The sequence below is a fragment of the Malaclemys terrapin genome, chromosome 4, assembly GCF_027887155.1.
Source record: "Malaclemys terrapin pileata isolate rMalTer1 chromosome 4, rMalTer1.hap1, whole genome shotgun sequence".
Classification (NCBI taxonomy): Eukaryota; Metazoa; Chordata; order Testudines; family Emydidae; genus Malaclemys; species Malaclemys terrapin.
This window is the reverse complement of record NC_071508.1, coordinates 32,149,672-32,168,864: the sequence shown is the minus strand read 5'-3', so window position 1 is coordinate 32,168,864 and position 19,193 is coordinate 32,149,672. Positions and strand designations below refer to the sequence as shown.

The 19,193-nt window shown below is 59.1% G+C and overlaps 1 protein-coding gene across 1 annotated transcript; it reads right to left on the bottom strand.

Annotated features, from left to right (window-relative positions):
- Positions 1 to 3,724: 3,724 nt before the first annotated feature.
- On the bottom strand, positions 3,725 to 19,173 carry TBC1D10C (TBC1 domain family member 10C; the record flags this gene model as incomplete). The annotated part of the gene is made up of 10 exons (XM_054025738.1): positions 3,725 to 4,906; positions 5,442 to 5,596; positions 6,241 to 6,430; positions 6,773 to 6,838; positions 7,261 to 7,375; positions 8,184 to 8,290; positions 9,509 to 9,616; positions 9,989 to 10,088; positions 17,698 to 17,912; positions 18,982 to 19,173. Coding segments are annotated over 10 exons (1,743 nt in total), but the record flags the coding sequence as incomplete, so codon positions are not given.
- Positions 19,174 to 19,193: the final 20 nt, after the last annotated feature.

Genomic DNA, 19,193 nt, shown 5'->3' with positions numbered 1-19,193 from the left:
CGTGTAACACTGATCGAATCATTTAGTGCCTCAGTCCCTCTGCCTCCATGGCAGGGCCCCAATTTCCCTCACACTAAGGCTTCTGTATGTCCCCCATTCTCCCCTCATGGCAGGGGCTCTATGGACACCCTTCTCCCCTCCACCCTGTACCAGGTTCTCCTATTATCCTCCAATGCCAGCAGCTCTGTGTGCCACCTGCCCCCATATCAGGGCCCCAAGTTTGCCCCATGCCAGGGGCTCTGTCTGCCCCCCTTCCCCAGCTTCTCCCCATGTAGGAACCCTGTGTATCCCCTTCTCCCCTCCCCCATACCAGGGTCCCCCATTCCTCCCCATGCCAGGGTGATATGCACACCCCCATGTCCCCCCCATACCCTCCTTTTCTCCCAACTCTTTGGCAGGGGAACATTCAAGGTGTCAATATGGGAGAGGGGGGGTATTATGCTGGCAGGAATTAACTGGCACCATCAACCAGTTGTTTAACCAACAGACAATTGCAAAGATGCCAGAGGCCATGGTTAATCAGGCACCAGGGGCTCTGGGGGTGTCCCCCCCGCTCAGTTTTTAGCTCTCCCCCAGCTCACTAGAGCTCTGCCCCTAGATGTAGCACATTCCCTGTGATGCTGTCAGGGATCAGATGCCACCTCCCACGGTTACTGCCTTGCACCCAGAGCAATGCTGTGGTGCTGAGGGTGAGGCCTGGCTCTCCCCCTCAACCGCTGGGTGAACCCTGCACCCGGCAGCACCAGTGCTTTACCTGTTTCACCCTATGTGCCCAGTGCCTTTAACAATCCAATAGGCTCTGAGCTGGGGGTGAGAGCTCCTGGTGCTTGTCAGGGGGCAGAGGGGTAGGAGGGAGGGTGAGGACTTGTGGGAGGGGGACAGACTGTTCCCGTCTGGGAAGGGGCTTCCTGGTAGTTCCTACTTTGGCCTTCTTATGTAAGTTCCTTGGTGGCTGGTGCCCATGGCCCTCCTCTCCTCAGTGACTGGGTCCTGTGTGCCCCCTGCCCCCTACCCAGGTGCCAGTGCTCTGTTCCATCCCTCACCCCAGTGGTTGGAACCTGTGCCCCCCTACCCAGATGCCAGTACCCTGTCCTATCCCCCTCCCCAGTGGCTGGCACCCTGTGCCCCCACCCAGGTGCCAGTACACTGTCCCATCCTTCACCCCAGTGGCTGGCACCCTGTGCCGCCCCTACCCAAGTGACAAAAGAGCCCGACTCAGCACAGCTGAGGTCCGCGCACTCCTCAGGATTTATGGGTTATGGGAACCTGACAGCAGGGCTGGCTCTCCAGCACTCAAGGGCAGTCAAAGCCAGAGAGAGAGGTCATGACTTGGCTACACTGCCAGCGCTGCAGCAGCGTGACTGTGCTTACCGAAGACGCTACCTACACTAATGGGAGAGCTTCTTGTCTTGGCATAATTAATCCACCTCCCTGAAAGGCGGTCGCTAAATCGGCCAGAAAAACCCTCTCATCCACATAGCGCTGCCTGCACCAGGCGTTCGATCCGTACAACTGCATTACGTGGGGTGTCAATTTTCCACACCCTGACTGACGTAGCTATACTGACGTAAGTTTGTAGCGTAGAGCTCCCTGTATGTCTGTAGCGCCTGGCACAATGGGCCTTGCTTTCAGCTAGGGCAGGACCTGTCTCTCCCTGTATGTCTGTAGCACCTGGCACAATGGGCCTTGCTTTCAGCTGGGGCAGGGCCTGTCTCTCCCTGTGTGTCTGTAGCGCCTGGCACAACGGGCCTTGATCTCAGCTGGGGCAGGGCCTGTCTCTCCGTGTGTGTCTGGGCAGTGCCTGGCACAACGGGGTCCCGATCTCAGCTGGGGCAGGGCTGTCTCTCCGTTTGTCTGTAGTGCCCGGCACAACGGGGCCCTGATCTCAGCTGGGGTAGGGCCTGTCTCTCGCTGTGTGTCTGTGCACAGGTGGACCTCGACCCTGGCTCGTGGGGCTACCATTGTGAGGCTACCTATCAGAGAGTTTGCCTTTAGCAGGACTCTCTACTTTTCCTTAATAAAGCCGGATTTATCGGAGATCTCTGGCCTGGGCTCATTCAGGGGAAGATCTTGCTTATTCCTCCTTGGTCTCTACGGAATTCCATAGGAGATGAAACCAGCCAGACATGGCATAGGGGGCTATACAAGGACACCAGACTAGAGAATGAATCTCTTTCTGGAGGGTTCTGGATCCAGCCTATGGGATTCTATAGGAGGCAGAGAATTCTATAGGGTTATGCCCTAAGGGAGGGGGAGTGAGCCCTTGGCCTCTGAGCAGCTACCCAAGGGAGATCAGGACTCAGGGGCTTGTTCTGTAAGGCATGGCTGATTCCAGGGCTTGGGACAAATCAGGGATGAGACCAGAGTGGGGCCGTGACACCAGGCAGGAGGCTTTCCCTCTCTGTGCCTCAGTTTCCCAATCTTAGCCACCCGCTCACCTTGCCAGACCCTGCTGTGGGCTCCCCCTCTGCTCCATTGGCAGCCATGGGGCCCTGGGCCTGGCAGTAGCCCTCGTAGGGCTGCTATAACAGCCCCCCTGCCTGGCTCGGGGCTCCACCCCAGCCCTGTGGGCAGCGCAGAGATGGAGGCAGCAGCATCCAAAGCTTCCCCTGCCCCATTGCCTGATCTCTCCCCTGGGTTGGCGTGGTGACCACAGGGCCCATTCCCTGCCTCCCATGGGTTCCTGGATGAGAGGTCACGGGCCCACATGGAGCAATGCGGCCCCACATATCAATGCCTCCACCATAGATCAACACAGCTGGGACGATAAAGTCTAATCTTATCGTCGGGGAGGGAGGTGGCAGGTTGCACCCTGAGTGTGTGTGTGTTGCGGGGGGAAGTGCCAGGAGTCCAGTGCCAGGTGCCCGAGGAGCAACCAAAATCCCCACAGCCTGGGCAAAGCACATGGGGAACATGGACCCATAGGACAGCCAGCTGCTCCAAGCCAGCAGGGGTGGGGAATGGGACATGGAGCCTTTCCCTTCTCGGGGGCACCAACTCCAATCTGGTCCCAGGCTCCAAAACAATCAGGGATCTCAGCTGGACTTGCCCAGGGTTTCTGTTCCTTTCCCCCTGGAGTGGGGTGCTTTCTCCCCCTTCCCCAGCACACAGCTCAGGCTCTGCAGGAGGCCACTGCTTCCAGTTCCCTGAGCCTCCTGCACCTGGCAGGGCCAGGGTCTAATCCCAATGGAGAGTTACTGCCGTCTGGGGACGCAGGTGTCGAGGGCCAGCCTGCAGGCCCAGATTAGCATGGGGGAGGGCCGTGCAGGTGTTTGGCTGCCTGTCTATATATGGCAGTGTAATCTGACAAGGGGGCTAAGCTGGTTACTGGCTGCCCTTTGTGGAAAAATTACCGGCCCTGCTGTGACTGGATCATGCAGCCTTGGGCTGACCCCACCGGGAGGCCAACCCATCTGGGCGGTGGGGAAGGTCCTTAGCCCCACCCCACATTGACCACCACCAGGGGTGGGGCGCCTTCACTGCTGGCCATCCAGGTTTCTAGCCCAGCTTGTTTCCAGGTAGAAAGCCACTGGGGGATCCTCCCGCCCAACCCACAGCATGACCCAGGCCAGAGCAGCTGCCTGCCATTCCTGCCCTGGGGCATATTTCCTTCCCCCAGTGATTCCTGTTGTTTGCCAGGTGAGAGCTGCGTAGGCAGCTGGGGCTATTTCCTTCCCCCAAGGTGGTCTCCTGAACAAACAGGCTCCTGATTCAACACTTGTGATCGGCCTTTGCCCCCAGGACAAACTTTTAATACCATCTACACAGACACGCTGCCAAGCAGTGGCTCATCAGCCCCACTCCCCAGCCTGGCCCCAGCTCGGGGGGGGGGGGGGGGAGGGGGACCGCAGAAGGAAGTTTCATTTCCCTTTATGTTTTCAATCTGCCCCCCTCTTCCCGCTCTGATCATAGGCTGCAGTATTCACAGGGCGGCTGCTGCGGTTCCCAGGGACCTGGCTCTCAGGCAACGAGCTGTGTGCCCATGGCACCTGTGCACTGATTGCTCTGTCAGGTCTCCAAAGGAGGGGCAGGCCCAGAGCCAAAGGACGGGCAGTGCGTGTGAGTGAGCAAGGCCCAGGCAGGGACCGGACTGTCTGTGTTGCTGACACCAGTGGCCAGATCGCAGTAGGCAGGTTCTCCACTCACTGGGCCCCAGTGTGAATACTGATGGGGGTTGAGGGAGAATCTGGCCTTGCTGATTGGCGCTACAGGACGCAGGGGGGTCTCAGCCCTCTGAGCCCAAGATCCCTTCCCTCTTCAACACAATGCCCCACACTGTCTCCTCTCCATCCATTGAGCAGGTAGGGGGTGGAGTCTCTCTTGGTGGGGCAGGCTCCACCCCTGCCATTCAAAACATGTCTCCAGCAAGGGGCGGAGTGTCTCTTGCTAGGGCAGGCCCCGCCCCACCCATTCAGAAATAGGTCTCCAGGTAGGGGGCAGAGTTTCTCTTGGCGGGGCCAGGCTCCTCCCCTTCCCCGCTCTCTTGTGCTAGGCTGAGCATGGGGCGCTGGGCCACATGGAAAGTCTTGCCACGCGTGTCTGGTTTCTTCCTGCCTGGGGGCTGCTTCTTCCGAGCCTGCTTCTCGGCTGCCTCCTCCTGCCGGCGCCGCTCCTGCTCCTGCCGGCGCTGCTCCTTCAGCCGCTCCCTCTCCATCCGGCGCTGCTCCTTGGGGGGTGGGGGTGGGGGGTCCACCACAATCTCGGGGATGAGGAAGGCGGGCGCTGGGTGCCTGCCCTTTCCGGGCTGCTGCGCATCCTCCAGCTGCTGGGCGTCGAAGATGGCTTTGGCGTTGGGCAGGCGCTGCTCCGGGCGGTACCCGAAATCAGGCCGGACCTTGCGCAGCTTGGCTAGCTGGGTCCGGCACTCGCGCTCCACATCGCGGTCCGAGACGGCCACGTTGTGAACCTGCAGGAGATGGGGGTGGAGGGACATCATGGGGTCTGCGTCTTGTGGGGAGCCCTATGTGCAAAGGGATCCCACGTGCACAGGTGTGAGGCCTCAGGTTGGTGTGTGCAGGGAAGAGAAACAGCAGAGGGCACCATGACATCGGGGGGGGGGGGGGGGAAAGAGCCTGCAGCTGTCCAGCCCCACCCTCCCCTGCAGGGAGCACGGTGCTGTAAGCCCCTCAGGGGGCTGAATTGGGGAAGGGGCAGGACAGGGCAAGGGGAGAGGTCAGAGCTGGGGAGGCGTGGTCCTCAGGAGCTGAGTTGGGGAGGAGGGGCAGAAGAAGGGGGCAGGACAGAGCTAGGGAGACCTGTCTACGAGGGAATGAGTTCGGGAGGGGGCAGGAGAATGGGGGAGGAAGGAGCTGGGGAGGCCTGGCCCTGTGGGGGCTGAATAGGGGAGAGGGGTCTGGCCCTGCCGGGGGCTGTGCTGGAGGCTGGTGAAGGTTCCTATCTCTGCAGCAGAAGCCCAGCCTGGTCCCCACCCTGCGCCTCACCTCGGCCATGAACATGTCCTCCTGCAGTAGGCGGGCTGGGATGCTGCGCAGCTTTTCCAGTGTTTCCACAATGCCCGTGCAATCCCGCAGATTCTCAGAGGAGCCCAGTGCCAGGCGCACCAGCACCAGCCCCACCCGGAACAGCACCTTCACCCCTGCAGGGAGACAGCAGCTGTCAGACCCCAAGCCAGAGGTAGGGGGCGCTGGCGCAGCCCTGAAACAGCCAGGAGACCGGGGGTGGGGGCCTGAAACAGCCAGGGGTACCTAGGAGGAAGCCATGAAACAGCCAAAGGCACCTGGGAGGGGGAGCCATGAAACCGTCAAGGGAGCTCTGTGTCAGTGAGACAGAGACAGAGAGAGACAGAGAGAATGTGAAACAACCAGGGGGACCTACGCAGGGAGGCATGAACCAGTCAGGGGAGCTGTGTGTGGGGGACACCATGCAACAGCCAGGTGAGCTGGGGGGAGGAGCCTTGAAACAGTCAAAGGCCCCTGGGAGGGGGGCCAAAAGATGGCCGGGTGAGCCATGAAACAGCCAGGGGACCTGCGAGGGGAGGAATGAAGCTGCCAGCGGAGCTGGGGAAGGTGGAGCCATGAAACAGGCAGCAGGCTTGTGGGGAGCTGTGAAACCACCAAGACAACATGACCTGGCCCCGCCCCCACCCCTCCTAGTCCAGGGCAGCCAGGATGTCTCAGCCCTGGGGGAGCCATAAATCGTGCAGGACCATGCCCCCAGTACGGCCCTGGCTAGATGGCTGGCAGCTGGTGAAGCTCTGGGCTGAGCCAGTGCATCACGCACCCTCGCTGAGGAAGGCATCCCAGATGCGCAGCACGGTGGGGAAGGGCAGGGTGCGGCTGTAGAGGCACAGGAACCACTCGGTGACGTAGAGCAGCGGCCCCACACTGTGCTTCTGCAGGTGCTTGTAGGCCTTGGGGCAGACGCGCCGCAGCAGCGCCACGAAGACCTCGCCATCCAGCAGCACTGCCTCCTGCGGGGGCAACCGAGAGACCATCAGATCTGCCCGCTGCACAGCCCCACCTGCTTCCAAGCACACAGGCTCCAGCCCCACAGCCCTCTCCTACTCCCCTGCTGGGGAAGGCTGGGCTGGGCAGTCCAGGCTCCTCCCCCTCCCTGGTGTCCCAGCGTCCCCTGATGGGGAGGGCATGGCTGGGCAGTCCAGGCTCCTCCCCTTCTCTGGTGTCCCAGTACCCCCTGATGGGGAAGGCATGGCAAGGCAGCTGCAGGCTCTTCCCCCTGCCTTGCTGACTCCACGTTGCATCTCATAAGGGTCCATTCCCATCCTGGGGGAGGAGTGCAGGGGGGTTCTCACCATCTCAGGGCTGTAGTAACCGGGCAGGTAGCGCTCACTGATCTGCACCAGGCACCAGAAGGCTTGCTGTAGAGGAGGGGGAGACATTAGCCAGGGGGGATGTCGGGGTACCCGGAGCACACGGGGAGGGGGACTGAATAGAGGAGGGGCACAGGGTTTATGCGAGGGGGAAGGTGTGTATCTTGTGTGAGGAGGAGGGGAACTGGCTGCCCTGGCATGCAAAGGGGCCTGAGGGTGGTTGTTAATGAGGGCTAGGAGTGGGGTTGGTGACCCATGGGGGGCGGGAGGGTGGCCCGTGTGGGGATGGGAGCTGGCTGCTCCATGCGGGAGGGCAGTGGGGGCCAGTGCCCATGAGTGGACGGGGTTATATCACAGGGCAGCACAACAGCAGTGGGGGGAGGGGCAGGGCGGTGAGGCGGGGTCAGTGCAGTTGGGGGGGTGCCCCATGGGGAGGGCATGGTTCCCAGTAGTTGCTGGGCATGACTCACCTCAGCAGGCATGTGCATGAGCAGCACTGCAGCCACAGGGCCCTGGGCCTGGCAGTAGCCCTCGCGGGGCCGATACACGGTGTAGGCCTTCAGGAGCTGCATGAGCCCTCGCTGCCTGCATGGATGGGGCTGGGTGTTAGAGTTCGGCTGGGACATGGGGCACACGGTGCAGAGCTCCCTTCCCATACAGGACCAGAACACTGAGCCCAACTAGCCCAGTATCATCCCCTGCCCCAACCCATACCCCACCCCATGTCGGATCAGACCTTTGGGAAGAGAACCCAGGTGTCCTGAGTCCATGAGGCTACATATATACAGAATTCTCTAAATAGATACCTAGCGGGGAGTCTATTGGGTGGATGGATGGAGAGAGGGAGGGAGGAGTAGGATAGGGATGGAGGGAAGGATAGGTGCGGATGGGGAGGGAGGGAGGGAGGGATAGATAGAAGGAAGGAGGAGTGTGGATAGGGATTGATAGATGGGTCACACACTCCCCCCCTCCGAGGGGTTTGGGGGTAACTCTGCTGCCCAGCAGGGCACTCCCCAGGGGGTATCGTTCAGTTGCAGGTTGCCCCAGTGTGGGGGGATGACTCTGGCTCACATGCCTGAGTGGTGCCCCGGCCGGCGTGACTCAATGCCATGGACCCCAGCCGCGTTCCCCCTGCCCCTTGGACAATCCCTGCTCTCTAACTGGAACCGCTGGGAGCTGGTGTCAGTAGGAAGACAGCACCACTCAGTGGCGAGTACCTGGAATGGGAATCACAGGCCCACTACGGCAGCGCTGCCCAGCTGTGAGGAATGTCCTGGGCTGGGGGCAGGACACAGCACCCCACTCCGGCTGCAGGGACAACTCAGGCATCAGCCCCAGCAGGGCTTCCCCTCTGCTCCCCCAGCACTTGGCTGTACCCCCGCCGCTCCCTTACCCATGTCCCTCAGGCGACAGGAACATCTCGTGGAAGGGGAACTGGCGGTGGATGTCCTTCTCAATGGTCTCCAACCACTGCGGGTCGCCAGGTGACTGTTCCAGTTCCTACAGCGACACAGCAACAGGTGACCATGGCGACAGGAAGTGGGCCACACCACCCTATCCCTGGGGCAGGGGCTCAGGGTTAGCGGCAAGAGATCAGGGCCTGGGGTGGGTGTTAGCGGCTCCCTGCACGGTGGTTGTGTTTGCAGGTGTAGTGTGGGCCAGGAGGGGTGCCAGAGCATGCTGGACTCAGCCCAACTGGATGCAGGTCCTTTGGGTCTGGCTGAGACTAACCCAGAGCAATGGAAGCCCAATGACTATCACCTATCAGCAAGGGCTCCCAGCAGGCTGAGCATGTGAACTCAGTTGCGGTCTCTCACCTGGGACTGAGGGACAAAGGGACAGGGACAGAGAAAGGAAACTGCACAGTTCTCACAGCAGCAGCATGGCTCATGGAGCCCTGGTGCGGATCAGGATGGATGATCTCTTAATCTTTGTCCCTCTGTTCCTACTCTCAGGACTCCCCGCGCCATGTGCCAGCAGGCTAACGAAACCTGCTCTGGTTGGAAAAGCTGCCCTGTGTCACTGCAAACACTGGATGGGGTGCCCGGAGCCCTGGAGAGGGTGAATGTCTCTGACCAGATGTCTGGCTCAGTTGGGACTCACGGGGCAGGGCTCACGGCACAAAGCAAGAGGGCTGGAGTCCAGCAGCTCCTTCTCAGAGGCATTGAAGCCTTGTGGCCAGCGCTCGGGAGACTGGTACACTGAAGGGTACCAGTCCACCACAGCACTGTTTATAAGCTAGGTCATAGCACAGATCCAGTGGATCCATGCCTCGAGACGTCCTATTCTGCCACTGATGATGACTCACCCTGGGGCCAGATCCTGTTCTCCTGCCAATCACCCCATGGCAGTCAGCAGGGTTAGGGAGAACAAGATTGGGCCCTTTCACCCTGTATATTAACCCCCTGTCCTCTGGCCCTGGGGAGCTGAGAGCTCCCTCCTGCCACTGCAGCAATGCAGGTGCCTGCTGCAAGAGCTAAAGGAGCGCTTCTCTAGCAGCAGTGGTAGCTGGGATGTTATCCTCTCTGCACGCTAGCCAATACAGGGTAGCCTTGTGCATATCCAGCGCCTAGAGCCAGGCGTGCGGAAGTGTGGGAGGCAGCTGGCTCAGAGCTTGGGGGCATCGGCATGGATGCAGGTGGGGCAGAGTGGGTGGGGGGGGGCAGAGGATACCGAGGGGGAGTGGGAGCCGCGAGGGAGGCAGGGGGAGCTGGTTACCTTGTACTTGCCATGGTTGCGGTCCATGCTGGCCTGCCCTCCGCACAGCAGGGGCCAGCAGCGGGCGCGCATGGACGAGGGGATCCCTTTACGGCACAGGACCTTCACCTGGAGCCAGAGAACTGCATCAACCATAGTACAACCCCCCACAGGGCAGGGCCAGGGAGAGGGGGCCCAGCATGGTGCCACACTAGACAGAGCCAGGGCCCTGGGACACAGGCTTCAGGGGCAGGGAGACCCTAGCTCCAGGGGGCTCAACTGTGTGGCATTACACTGTCAGGAGACGTAATGGGGGAAACCCTGGCAACAGCTGATTCCTTGGGGGAGTGGAGCACACTGGGGTGCCCTCTGGGGAGACTGGTTGCTCCCTGGGGGGATTAGCAGGGCCCTTTGGGGTGCCCCATGGGAGGGCTGAGTGCCCCATTGGGCAATCGGCATGGCCCCATAGAGGGTTGGGACTTCTCTGTGGCTCCCCCTCACCTTCTTGTACCTCCTGGCCATGGCCTTCTCCCAGTGCGATGTCATCTCCAGCCATCTGGCTTCCCGGTGCCGGATGAGCTCTACTGGGGGCTGGCCCAGGCTGGATGAGGGAAAGAGAATGGGTATCAGGCCAAAGGCCATCTCCTCCTTGCCCTGTGCCTCCATTCCTCCCATCTCTTTGTCCCTCTGGTGCACCCCTTCTACCTCTCTTTCATTCCCCCTTTCCTCCTCCTTGGGCCCCCTCTCCTCCCTCATTCAGTAGCCACACGAAGCTCCCCTCCTGGGGCACTACTCTGGGAAGAGAGCACAGCCTCCTCATTGCCTATCCCCTGTCTGCTCCTTCCCCTCCAGGTACTGCTGCCTCAGCTCCCTGTACCCCTGCCCTACCTTGGGGCTGGGCAGGGGGAGGCAGCACCTGGGAATGTGAAAACTAAACACTGGGCAAATCAGGATGTTCCAACATGACCTTAACTCTGACCCCTCTCCTGCCTAACCCCAGCTACAGACTGGTGGCACCCTCACCCTGCCAACTCTACCCCGAGAAGAGCCATAGACCTCCCTCCGGCATCACCCTCACATTCTGCACGCTGAGGAAACATTGGCTTAACCGTCTGTTACTGTTTAGAGACTCAGAGCATTGCTTTTCACCCTCCATGTGCTCCAGAGACACCCCACAATTCCCACCCTCCCATCAGAAGCACAGATCTGGATGTATTCCCTCTGCCATGGAGACCATGAGTTTGAGTAACGACCAAGTAAGCAAGGAATAATGATTAACAACTAACGTGTGAGTAATGTCTGAGTAAATATTTAGTAATCCCGAGTAACAAGTGACTAAACACTGAGATTAGCAAGTAATCACTGAGTAACGTCTGAGTAAATATCAAGTAATGCTTGGGTAATGACTACATAAACCCAAGTAGCGACAAAGGAGTGATCAAGTAACAAATGAGTAAACCATGAGTAATGGCCAGGTAAACACCAAATAGTGACTCAATAAACACTTAGTAACAATTTAGTAAACCCTGACTACTGAGTAATGACTAAATGACCACCACACAATGCCTTCATAACCGCTGAGTAAACCCTGAATAATGACTGAGTAAATACTGAGCAATGGCTAAGCAAACACCGGGTGGCATTTGAATAATAAGCAACTAAACATGAAGTCATAGCTGAGTAATTGACCTAGTAAATACCAAGAGCTCAACTCCCTGTTGCCCTGGACCTAGGGGCCTCTGCATAAAGACTCCCTAGGGCAGTGGTTCTCAAATTTTGTACTGGTGACCCCTTTTACCTAGCAAGCCTCTGAGTGCGACACCTTTATAAATTAAAAACACTTTTTATATATTTAACACCATTATAAATGCTGGAAGCAAAGTGGGGTTTGGGGTGGAGGCTGACAGCTTGTGACCCCCCCATGTAATAACCTCACGACCCCCTGAGGGGTCCCAACCCCCAGTTTGAGAACCCCTGCCCTAGGGAGTCTTTATGCAGAGGCCCCTAGGTCCAGGTGCAAAGTTGGCTCTGCCAGTTCATGTGTCACCTTGCAGCAGCCCCTGGTCGACGGGGTGTCCTGGGGGCAGAGCGGGGACACACTGGGGGGAGGTGCTGCACTGTCTCTGACTGTTCTGTGCAAAGCTCCATCGGTCCACCGCAGCAGAGGCACTAGTTGAGGCAGCCCCAAGGGTTGTTGTAGCCTGTGAGGAAGGCAGAACTGGCGCCTGCCACAAACTGCCTGCCCTCCATCTGGGCCTATGTAACAACTGAGTAATGAGTGCGTAAACACTGAGGCCTGGTCTACATATAAAACTTAGGTCAACCTCGCTACCTCACTCAGGACTGTGAAAAACATCATGCCCTGTGCAACTTAACCCCGACTGCAGACACAGCTAGGTTGATGGAAGAATTCTTCTATTGGCCTAGCTACTGCCTTTCAAGGGGGGTGGATTTACTACAGCGACGGAAAAATGCCTTCCCTCACCATAGCAAGTGTCTACACTATAGTGGTGCTGCTGCAGCAGTGCTGCTGTAGTGCTTCTTGTGTAGACATACGCTGAGTAATGAGTGAGTAAACATTGAGTAACGAGCGAATAAACATTGAGGAAAAAGTAAATATTGAGTAATGAACATGCAAAAGCAAAGTAATGAGTGAGTAAACAACATGGCGTAATGAGTGAGTAAACACTAAGAACATAAGAGCGGCCATACTGGCTCAGACCAATGATCCCTCTAATCCAGTATTCTGTCCAATGCCAGGTATTTCAGAGGGAATGAACAGAACAGGGCAATTATTGAGTGATCCATCCCATGTCGTCCACTCCCAGCATCTGGCAGTCAGAGATTTAGGTACACCCAGAGCATGGGGTTGTGTCCCTGACCATCTTGGCTAATAGTCATTGAAGGACCTATTCTCCATGAACTTATCTAATTCTTTCTTGAAACCAACTATACTTTTCACCATCACAACGTCCCTTGGCAACGAGTTCCACAGGCTGACTGTGTGTTGTGTGAAGAAATACTTCCTTTTGTTTGTTTTAAACCTGCTGCCTGTTAATTTCATCGGGTGACCCCGGGTTCTTGTGTTATGTGAAGGGGTAAATAACACTTCCTTATTCGCTTTCTCCACACCACTCATGATTTTATAGACCACTACCATAGTCCCCCTTAGTCATCTCTTTTTCAAGCTGAACGGTCCCAGTCTTTTTAATCTCTCCACATGTAAAAGCTGTTCCATACCCCTAATCATTTTTGTTGTAATGAGTAATGAGCACCTAAACACTGGGTAATGAATGTGTAAACACTGACTATTAAGTGTGTAAACACTGAGTAAAGAGCGAGTCAACACTGAGTAAAGAGTAAGTAAACACTGAGTAATATGTGAATAAACAGAGTAATGAAAGAGTAAACATTGAGTAATGTCCACATAAACACCGCGTAATGAGCGAGTAAACATTGAGTAATGTCCACATATAAAATAATGAGCATGCAAATACTGAATAAAGAGGGAGTAATACTATCAGTGTTTTAACCTACAGAGCTTCCCTCTCATACTCTTTTATCAGGAGATGGGTGTGGGCAGCGAGGGGTCTGCTGGGCAGGGGAATTGCCTTTGGGGGCAGGTTGGCAGCCCCATTACAAGTGATCTTCCCAGCAGCACAGAGCAGATCCATGGAGTGATGCTGTAGGAATGGATCCCAGGGAAAACGGGGGTGGAGCTGAACAGGGCTGTTCTCTCTTCTCTCCTGGACCCGTTCACACCCTGAACCGCTCGGCGGGGTGAGGTGGGGGAGGCTGGGGCGCTGACGTCCCTGACCACACACCGCTGCAAGCACGGTGTGCACATCGCCATGGAGACGGGGACAGGATGTGGCCGAGCCGTGAGCTGCTGAAACAGGAAGTGTTAGTTCATGCGGGTGGAGGGGTGCAGGGTGCTCCCCTCCCTTGGCCCAGCACCAACAGTGCTCAGAGCCCTTCCCAGAGGGGTTAGGGGCTCTGGCTCTTCTCTGGGGCTGATGTGGGCCCAGGGCCGGCTCTAGGTTTTTTGCCGCCCCAAGCAAAAAGATTTTTGGCTGCCCCCCACCCCAGCCCTGGGCTCCCCCTGCACCCCACTGCTGCCCCAGCCCTGGACTCTACCCCCCTACCTGCACCCCCTGCCGCCCCAGAGCTGGGCTCTCCCCCCTACCCGCACCCCCTGCCGCCCCAGAGCTGGGCTCTCCCCCCCACCCGCCCACCCCCTGCCGCCCCAGCCCTGGGCTCTCCCCCCTACTCCACCTGCACCTCCTGCCACGCCAACCCTGGGCTCTCCCCCCCCACCTCACCCGTCGGGGCTCCCGCCTCTAGGACCGGCCGGGACCCGGGAGGGCAGAGCCGGGGGACCACCCCGGCAGGGGGCTGAGGAGCCGGGGCAGGGCAGCCCCAGATGGAGTGGAGCCCCGGAGAGTGGGACACAGGCCCCGCACGGCAGCGCCCCACCCTCTATGGCCCCGCTGCTGCTGCTTCTGGCCGCCCTGCCGCAGTCCCTGGGCGGCTTGGGCTGCTTCACCCAGCCCTGGCTGCGGCGCTGGGGGATGGCCGCCCTGTGGCACCTGCAGACAGCTCCGTGTGCCCCACCGAGTGGCCCCCAGCCTGAGTGTCCCACTCTCGGAGCCCGCCTGGCCATAAGGTGCGGGCGCTGCTCCCTGACGCAAACCGCAGCGGCCCCAGGGTGCCCCCCGCTGCTGCTGCCAGGGCCGGCTCTAGGCTTTTGCTGCCCCAAGCACAAAAAAAAAAAAAAAAAGGGTGGCCGGAATGCTGCCCCTGAAAATGTGCCGCCCCAAGCACCTGCTTGGTTTGCTGGTGCCTGGAGCCGGCCCTGTGTGGGCCTCACACCCCTCATTACCACACGTCCCCGCCAGAACCCCAAGAAAGACTAGGGCCATGGACAGGTGTGAGCAGCCCAGAAGGAAATCATAGCTTCTGAGCTCATGTCCTCTGCAGGATCATGGCATGATAATGGGGCAGAGCTCCCCAGCTTCTCCCAGGGCTGGGGCATTCTCCAGGCCTCGGTGCCTAGCAGTCCTGAGGGGACATCCCTAAAGACCCGCTCTAGCTCATGACAAGTTCTGGGATCAGTGCAGGAGTCACCTCAGGGCTCCGCAGGAGATCAGACTAGACCAATGGTTTTCAATCTGTGGTCCACAGACCCCTGTGGGGTCTGTAGATCATGTCTAAGATTTCCAAAGGGGCCTGCACTTCCATTTGAAATTTTTGGGGGGTCTGTAAATGAAAAAAGGTTCAAAAGCATTGGACTAGATGATCAGAACAGCCCCTTCTGGCCTTCCAGCCAGGGATTCAGGAGCCTTCCCATGCCTCCATGCATTACATTGACATCATAGTTTGCATTTAATTTCCTACAGTTTTTGTAATGAACAGTGAGGAAGGGGAGGAAAATCCCCTCCAAAGACAGAGCTTCCATCTCTGGTGTTCCCAAGCTCTGCTCCTTTGCAGATGCACCTTGCAGATTTCAGAACTGGGATCTGTTTGGTTAGACCCTACCTAAACATGTCCCCCCTCCAAGGGAAGACCCTGGATCCCTGACTGAGCCAGTAGTTAGAAAACCCCACCCTGTCATCTGCCTTCAGCACACTGTGCATTTAAACAACAACAACCACACAGACCTTAGCCTTGCCATGCTGGACAATCACCACTAAACCCCTTGGCACTAGCTAAGCTTAGCCCTCACATTTGTTATCACCATCAGCTAGCCCAGTGTCCAGGGAGACACCCCATAAGCCAAGTCCCAGGGAAGCAGGAGAGGATGTTATAGTAACATAGCATCTTTCATCCTGCAGCACTTTGCAGTCAATGCTGGCTGTGTGAGCTGGGGCAGGTCACCTGCCCTGCTTGGTGCCTCAGTTTCCCCATCTGTTCAATGGGGAGTAGGACACTGACCCCGCACCCCTCCCATCCAATAGGAAATGGGATGGCAGGTGCTCTGGAAGAGCTAGGTGTTATTGTGATCATAGAGAGTTATGGGGCTGCAGCTGCCTCTAGGGAGGAGGGCACCCACAGGACACTGTGCTGCAGGGAGCGTGGCAGCAGCATGGCACACTGACACCAGGGTGGCATGGGCTCTTCCGAACCCCGCCCCGAAAGCTCCAGCAACCTCAGCTGATCCAGCCATGAGGCTGATGGCCTGAGCCGGCCCTCCCTGGATACAGCTTTGGGGCTGTACACCCATTCGTGATTTCCCAGCTGGGGGAAGGTACAGAGAGTGAACCGGGGTTCCCAGGGGCCGTTGTGCCTCCCCAGCAGGGGGCCTGCCCTCAGTAGCATCTTGGCTGTAGAAACCCTAGAGGGCACACATGATATTCCCTGGGTCGGGGGATCCCCTACATCAGGCTGTTAGGGAGATGGGGCTGGTGCACAGGGCCCTGATGCAAGAGTCCCAAACAGTCCTCGCCCCCAGCGCCTGAGACTCTCCTTCCCCAAACTCTGCCTCTTCCCTGCTTCTGCCCCACCCCTGGGGGGCAGCAGGACTAGGAAAGAGGGGCAAGGCCACAACCACAAGCTGCTCTACTTGGGTGTGGGCTGATTCTACTTGGGTGTGGGCCAGGGGCTCAGCTCCTCTGTGTATGTCCATTCTATGGGCCTGAGCACCCCTAGGGTTACCATTCGTCCGGATTTACCCGGACATGTCCTCCTTTTTGTGCTAAAAATAGCGTCGGGGGGAATTTGTAAAGCACTCACAATGTCCGGGATTTCCCCCCTCCCCCTGAGCGGCTGGGAGGGCTGCAGGAAAGTCCCGGGCTGGACTCCGGAGCAGCTGGAGAGGAGCTCCGCCCTGCATTCTGAGCAAGTGTCTCAGCACAAAGTGCAGCCCTCCCCTTTTGCAACTGGGAGCGGTTACTGCCATGCAGCGTAGCAAAACGGGAGCGAGAGCACTTTGTGCTGATACAAGGGCAGCTCTCCCCTGCAACCCGGTCCGGACCACGGACCGGGTTTTGTTGTGCAGGGCCAGGGACGGGTTTTGTTGTGCTGGGGAGCTTAGCCACGTGTCCGGCTCGCACAGAGCCCAACACCCTGTTCTGAGCAGCAGGGTAAGGGGGGCAGGAGAAGGGGCAGGGAGGTTCTGGAGGGGGCAGTCAAGAAACGGGGGGGGGCTTTTTGGGGGGAGTGGAGAAAGTTTTGGGCAGTCAGGGTACAGGTAGGGGGTAGGGTCCTGGTGGGCAGTTGTGGGGGGGTCTTAGGAGGGGGCAGTTAGGGGACAAGGAACAGGGAGTCTTAGGTAGGGGGTGGGGTTCTGGAGGGAAGTTAGGAGCAGGGGTCCCAGGAGGGGGCAGTCAGGGGACAAGGAGCGGGGGGGTAGGGGGCTGGGAGTTCTGGGGGGGAGCTGTCAGGGGGCAGGAGTGGGGAGAGGGATCGGAGCAGTCAGGGGACAGGGAGCAGAGGGGTTTAGATGGGTTGGGAGTTCTGGGGGGGGCTGTCAGGGGGCAGGAGTGCGGAGAGGGATCGGAGCAGTCAGGGGACAGGGAGCAGAGGGGTTTAGATGGGTTGGGAGTTCTGGGGGGGAGCTGTCAGGGGGCAGGAGTGCGGAGAGGGATCGGAGCAGTCAGGGGACAGGGAGCAGAGGGGTTTAGATGGGTTGGGAGTTCGGGGGGGGGGCTGTCAGGGGGTGGGGAGTGGTTGGATGGGGCGTGGGAGTCCCAGGGGTCTGTCTGGGGGTGGGGGTGTGGATAAAGGTTGGGGCAGTCAGGGGACAAGAGGCAGGGAGGCTTAGATAGTCCTGGGGGGCAGTTAGGGGCAGGGGTCCCAGGAGGGGGTAGTCAGGGGACAAGGAACGGGGGGAGGGTTGGGAGGTCAGGGGGGGCAGGAAGTGGGAGGGGCAGGGGCGGGGCTAGGGCGGGGCTTCTCCCGTCCTCTTTTTTGCTCGCTGAAATATGGTAACCCTAAGCACCCCATATCCTCAGCTTACAGAGCGGGGAGATGCTGGATCCAGGCTCAGAGCCCAGGGGATTGCCCTGTGGGACTGGGAATGTGGGTATCAGTCCAGCACCCACTATGGCTCCAGGGAGCAAGAGATCAGGACGAGGAATGGGAGCCAGGCATCCGGGTCAGCCATGCAGGGTGCTCACCCCTAGGGGACACAGAAATGCCCTTCGCAGCACCCCTACTCCCTCTGCAATGGCCCCTTTGAGTACTCCCATGCCCAGGCCTGCCCCACTTACCCATCCTGGGCACCACTGGCCCCAAGGAAGCCATAGCGGTCGGTCTGGCGATAGGGGGCGGCCCCGTTCAGCTCAGAGTCGGAGCCCAGCGAGCTGGAGTCGTCATGTCGCCCCAGGGCCGAATCGAAGGCATCGGACAGCTCCTCCAGGGTACTGTGGCTGGAGGAGTCGGCGGAGGACATGGGGCCAGACGCCATGCCCACGAGCCCAGCACCCTGCAGGGGGAGGGAGGGCAGGGAGAGAGGCCCTCAGTGAGTGCCCAGCACGGCCAGCCCAGAACCGAACACCCCAGGAGACAACCCCAGAGTCTGACCCAGCGCCACCCAGAGGATTCAGGGGACCTGGGGCAAAGCAATTTCAGGGACCCCTTCCATAAAAAAAGTTGCAATACTATAGAATACTATATTCTCGTGGGGGCCCCTGTGGGGCTCGGGCCTGGGGCAAATTGCCCCACTTGCCCTCCCCCCCCCCTGGGCGGCCCTGGTCTGACCTGCCCAGGGCCCCGCATCCCAATCTTCCCTAGGGCCTTTCCCCCCGGGCCTCTCATTCCCTCCCTCCGAGAATCTGCCCAGCCCAGGGCCCCTAACCCCCATCCCCCCAGGGCCTTCCCCACCCAGGGCCGCACAACCTCATCCCCCCAGGGTCTACCCAGCCCAGGGCCCCTCACCTCCATTCCCCCCAGGGTCTGCCTCTACCAAAGCTCTGCACGCCATCCTCACCCAGGTCCTGCCCAGCCAGGGCCCTAAACCCCCATTCCCTCTAGTCTGCCCAGCCCAAGGCCGCTCACCCCACCGCATCCCCCCAGGGTCTGCAGAGCCCAGGGCCCCTCACCCCCATCTTCCCCAGGATCTGCCCCACCCAAAACTCCACACTCACATTCCCTCAGGATCTGCACCGCCCACTGTCCCACATCTCCATTTCCCAGGGTCTGACCCACTCAGGGCTCCTCCCCCCCATCTTTGCTTCCAGTCCAGGGCCCCACACCTCCATCCCCGTTCCCAGGTTCCAGCGAAGGGAACCACACCTCCATTCCCCCGCTCCGGGCCCCAGCTCCTCCAGCCCCATGTGTACTAGCGGGAGGAATCCATGGTGGCCTGGTTTCTGGGCAGGGAGCGTGAGTAACACCCTCACCCAGAGCCCCCACTCCAGTTCTCCTGTGTCTATCCTGGGGATGGCTTTGTGCAGCCCTTGTCTCCAAGCACGGCTCAGGGGGGTTCCTAGAGAATCTCCCCACATTGCCCCCAAGGAGCCCTCCCTGTGCTCCGTTCCCTCATTCCCACTCACCTTCAATGTGCCCAATCCCCTTAGCTCGTGCTCTGTGCTGGGGCCATTCCCAATGGAGCAGTGCCCAAGTGGCACGGCCGTGCATCCGTCCCTTGCCAACACCTCAGTCCAGGGCGCTCCCCACAAGCACTGCAAACTTATTTCCTCTTTGCTGTCATTTCCTTTTGCACCTGACAGGGCTAAGGCAGAAGGCAGCAATCAGCATGAGGGTG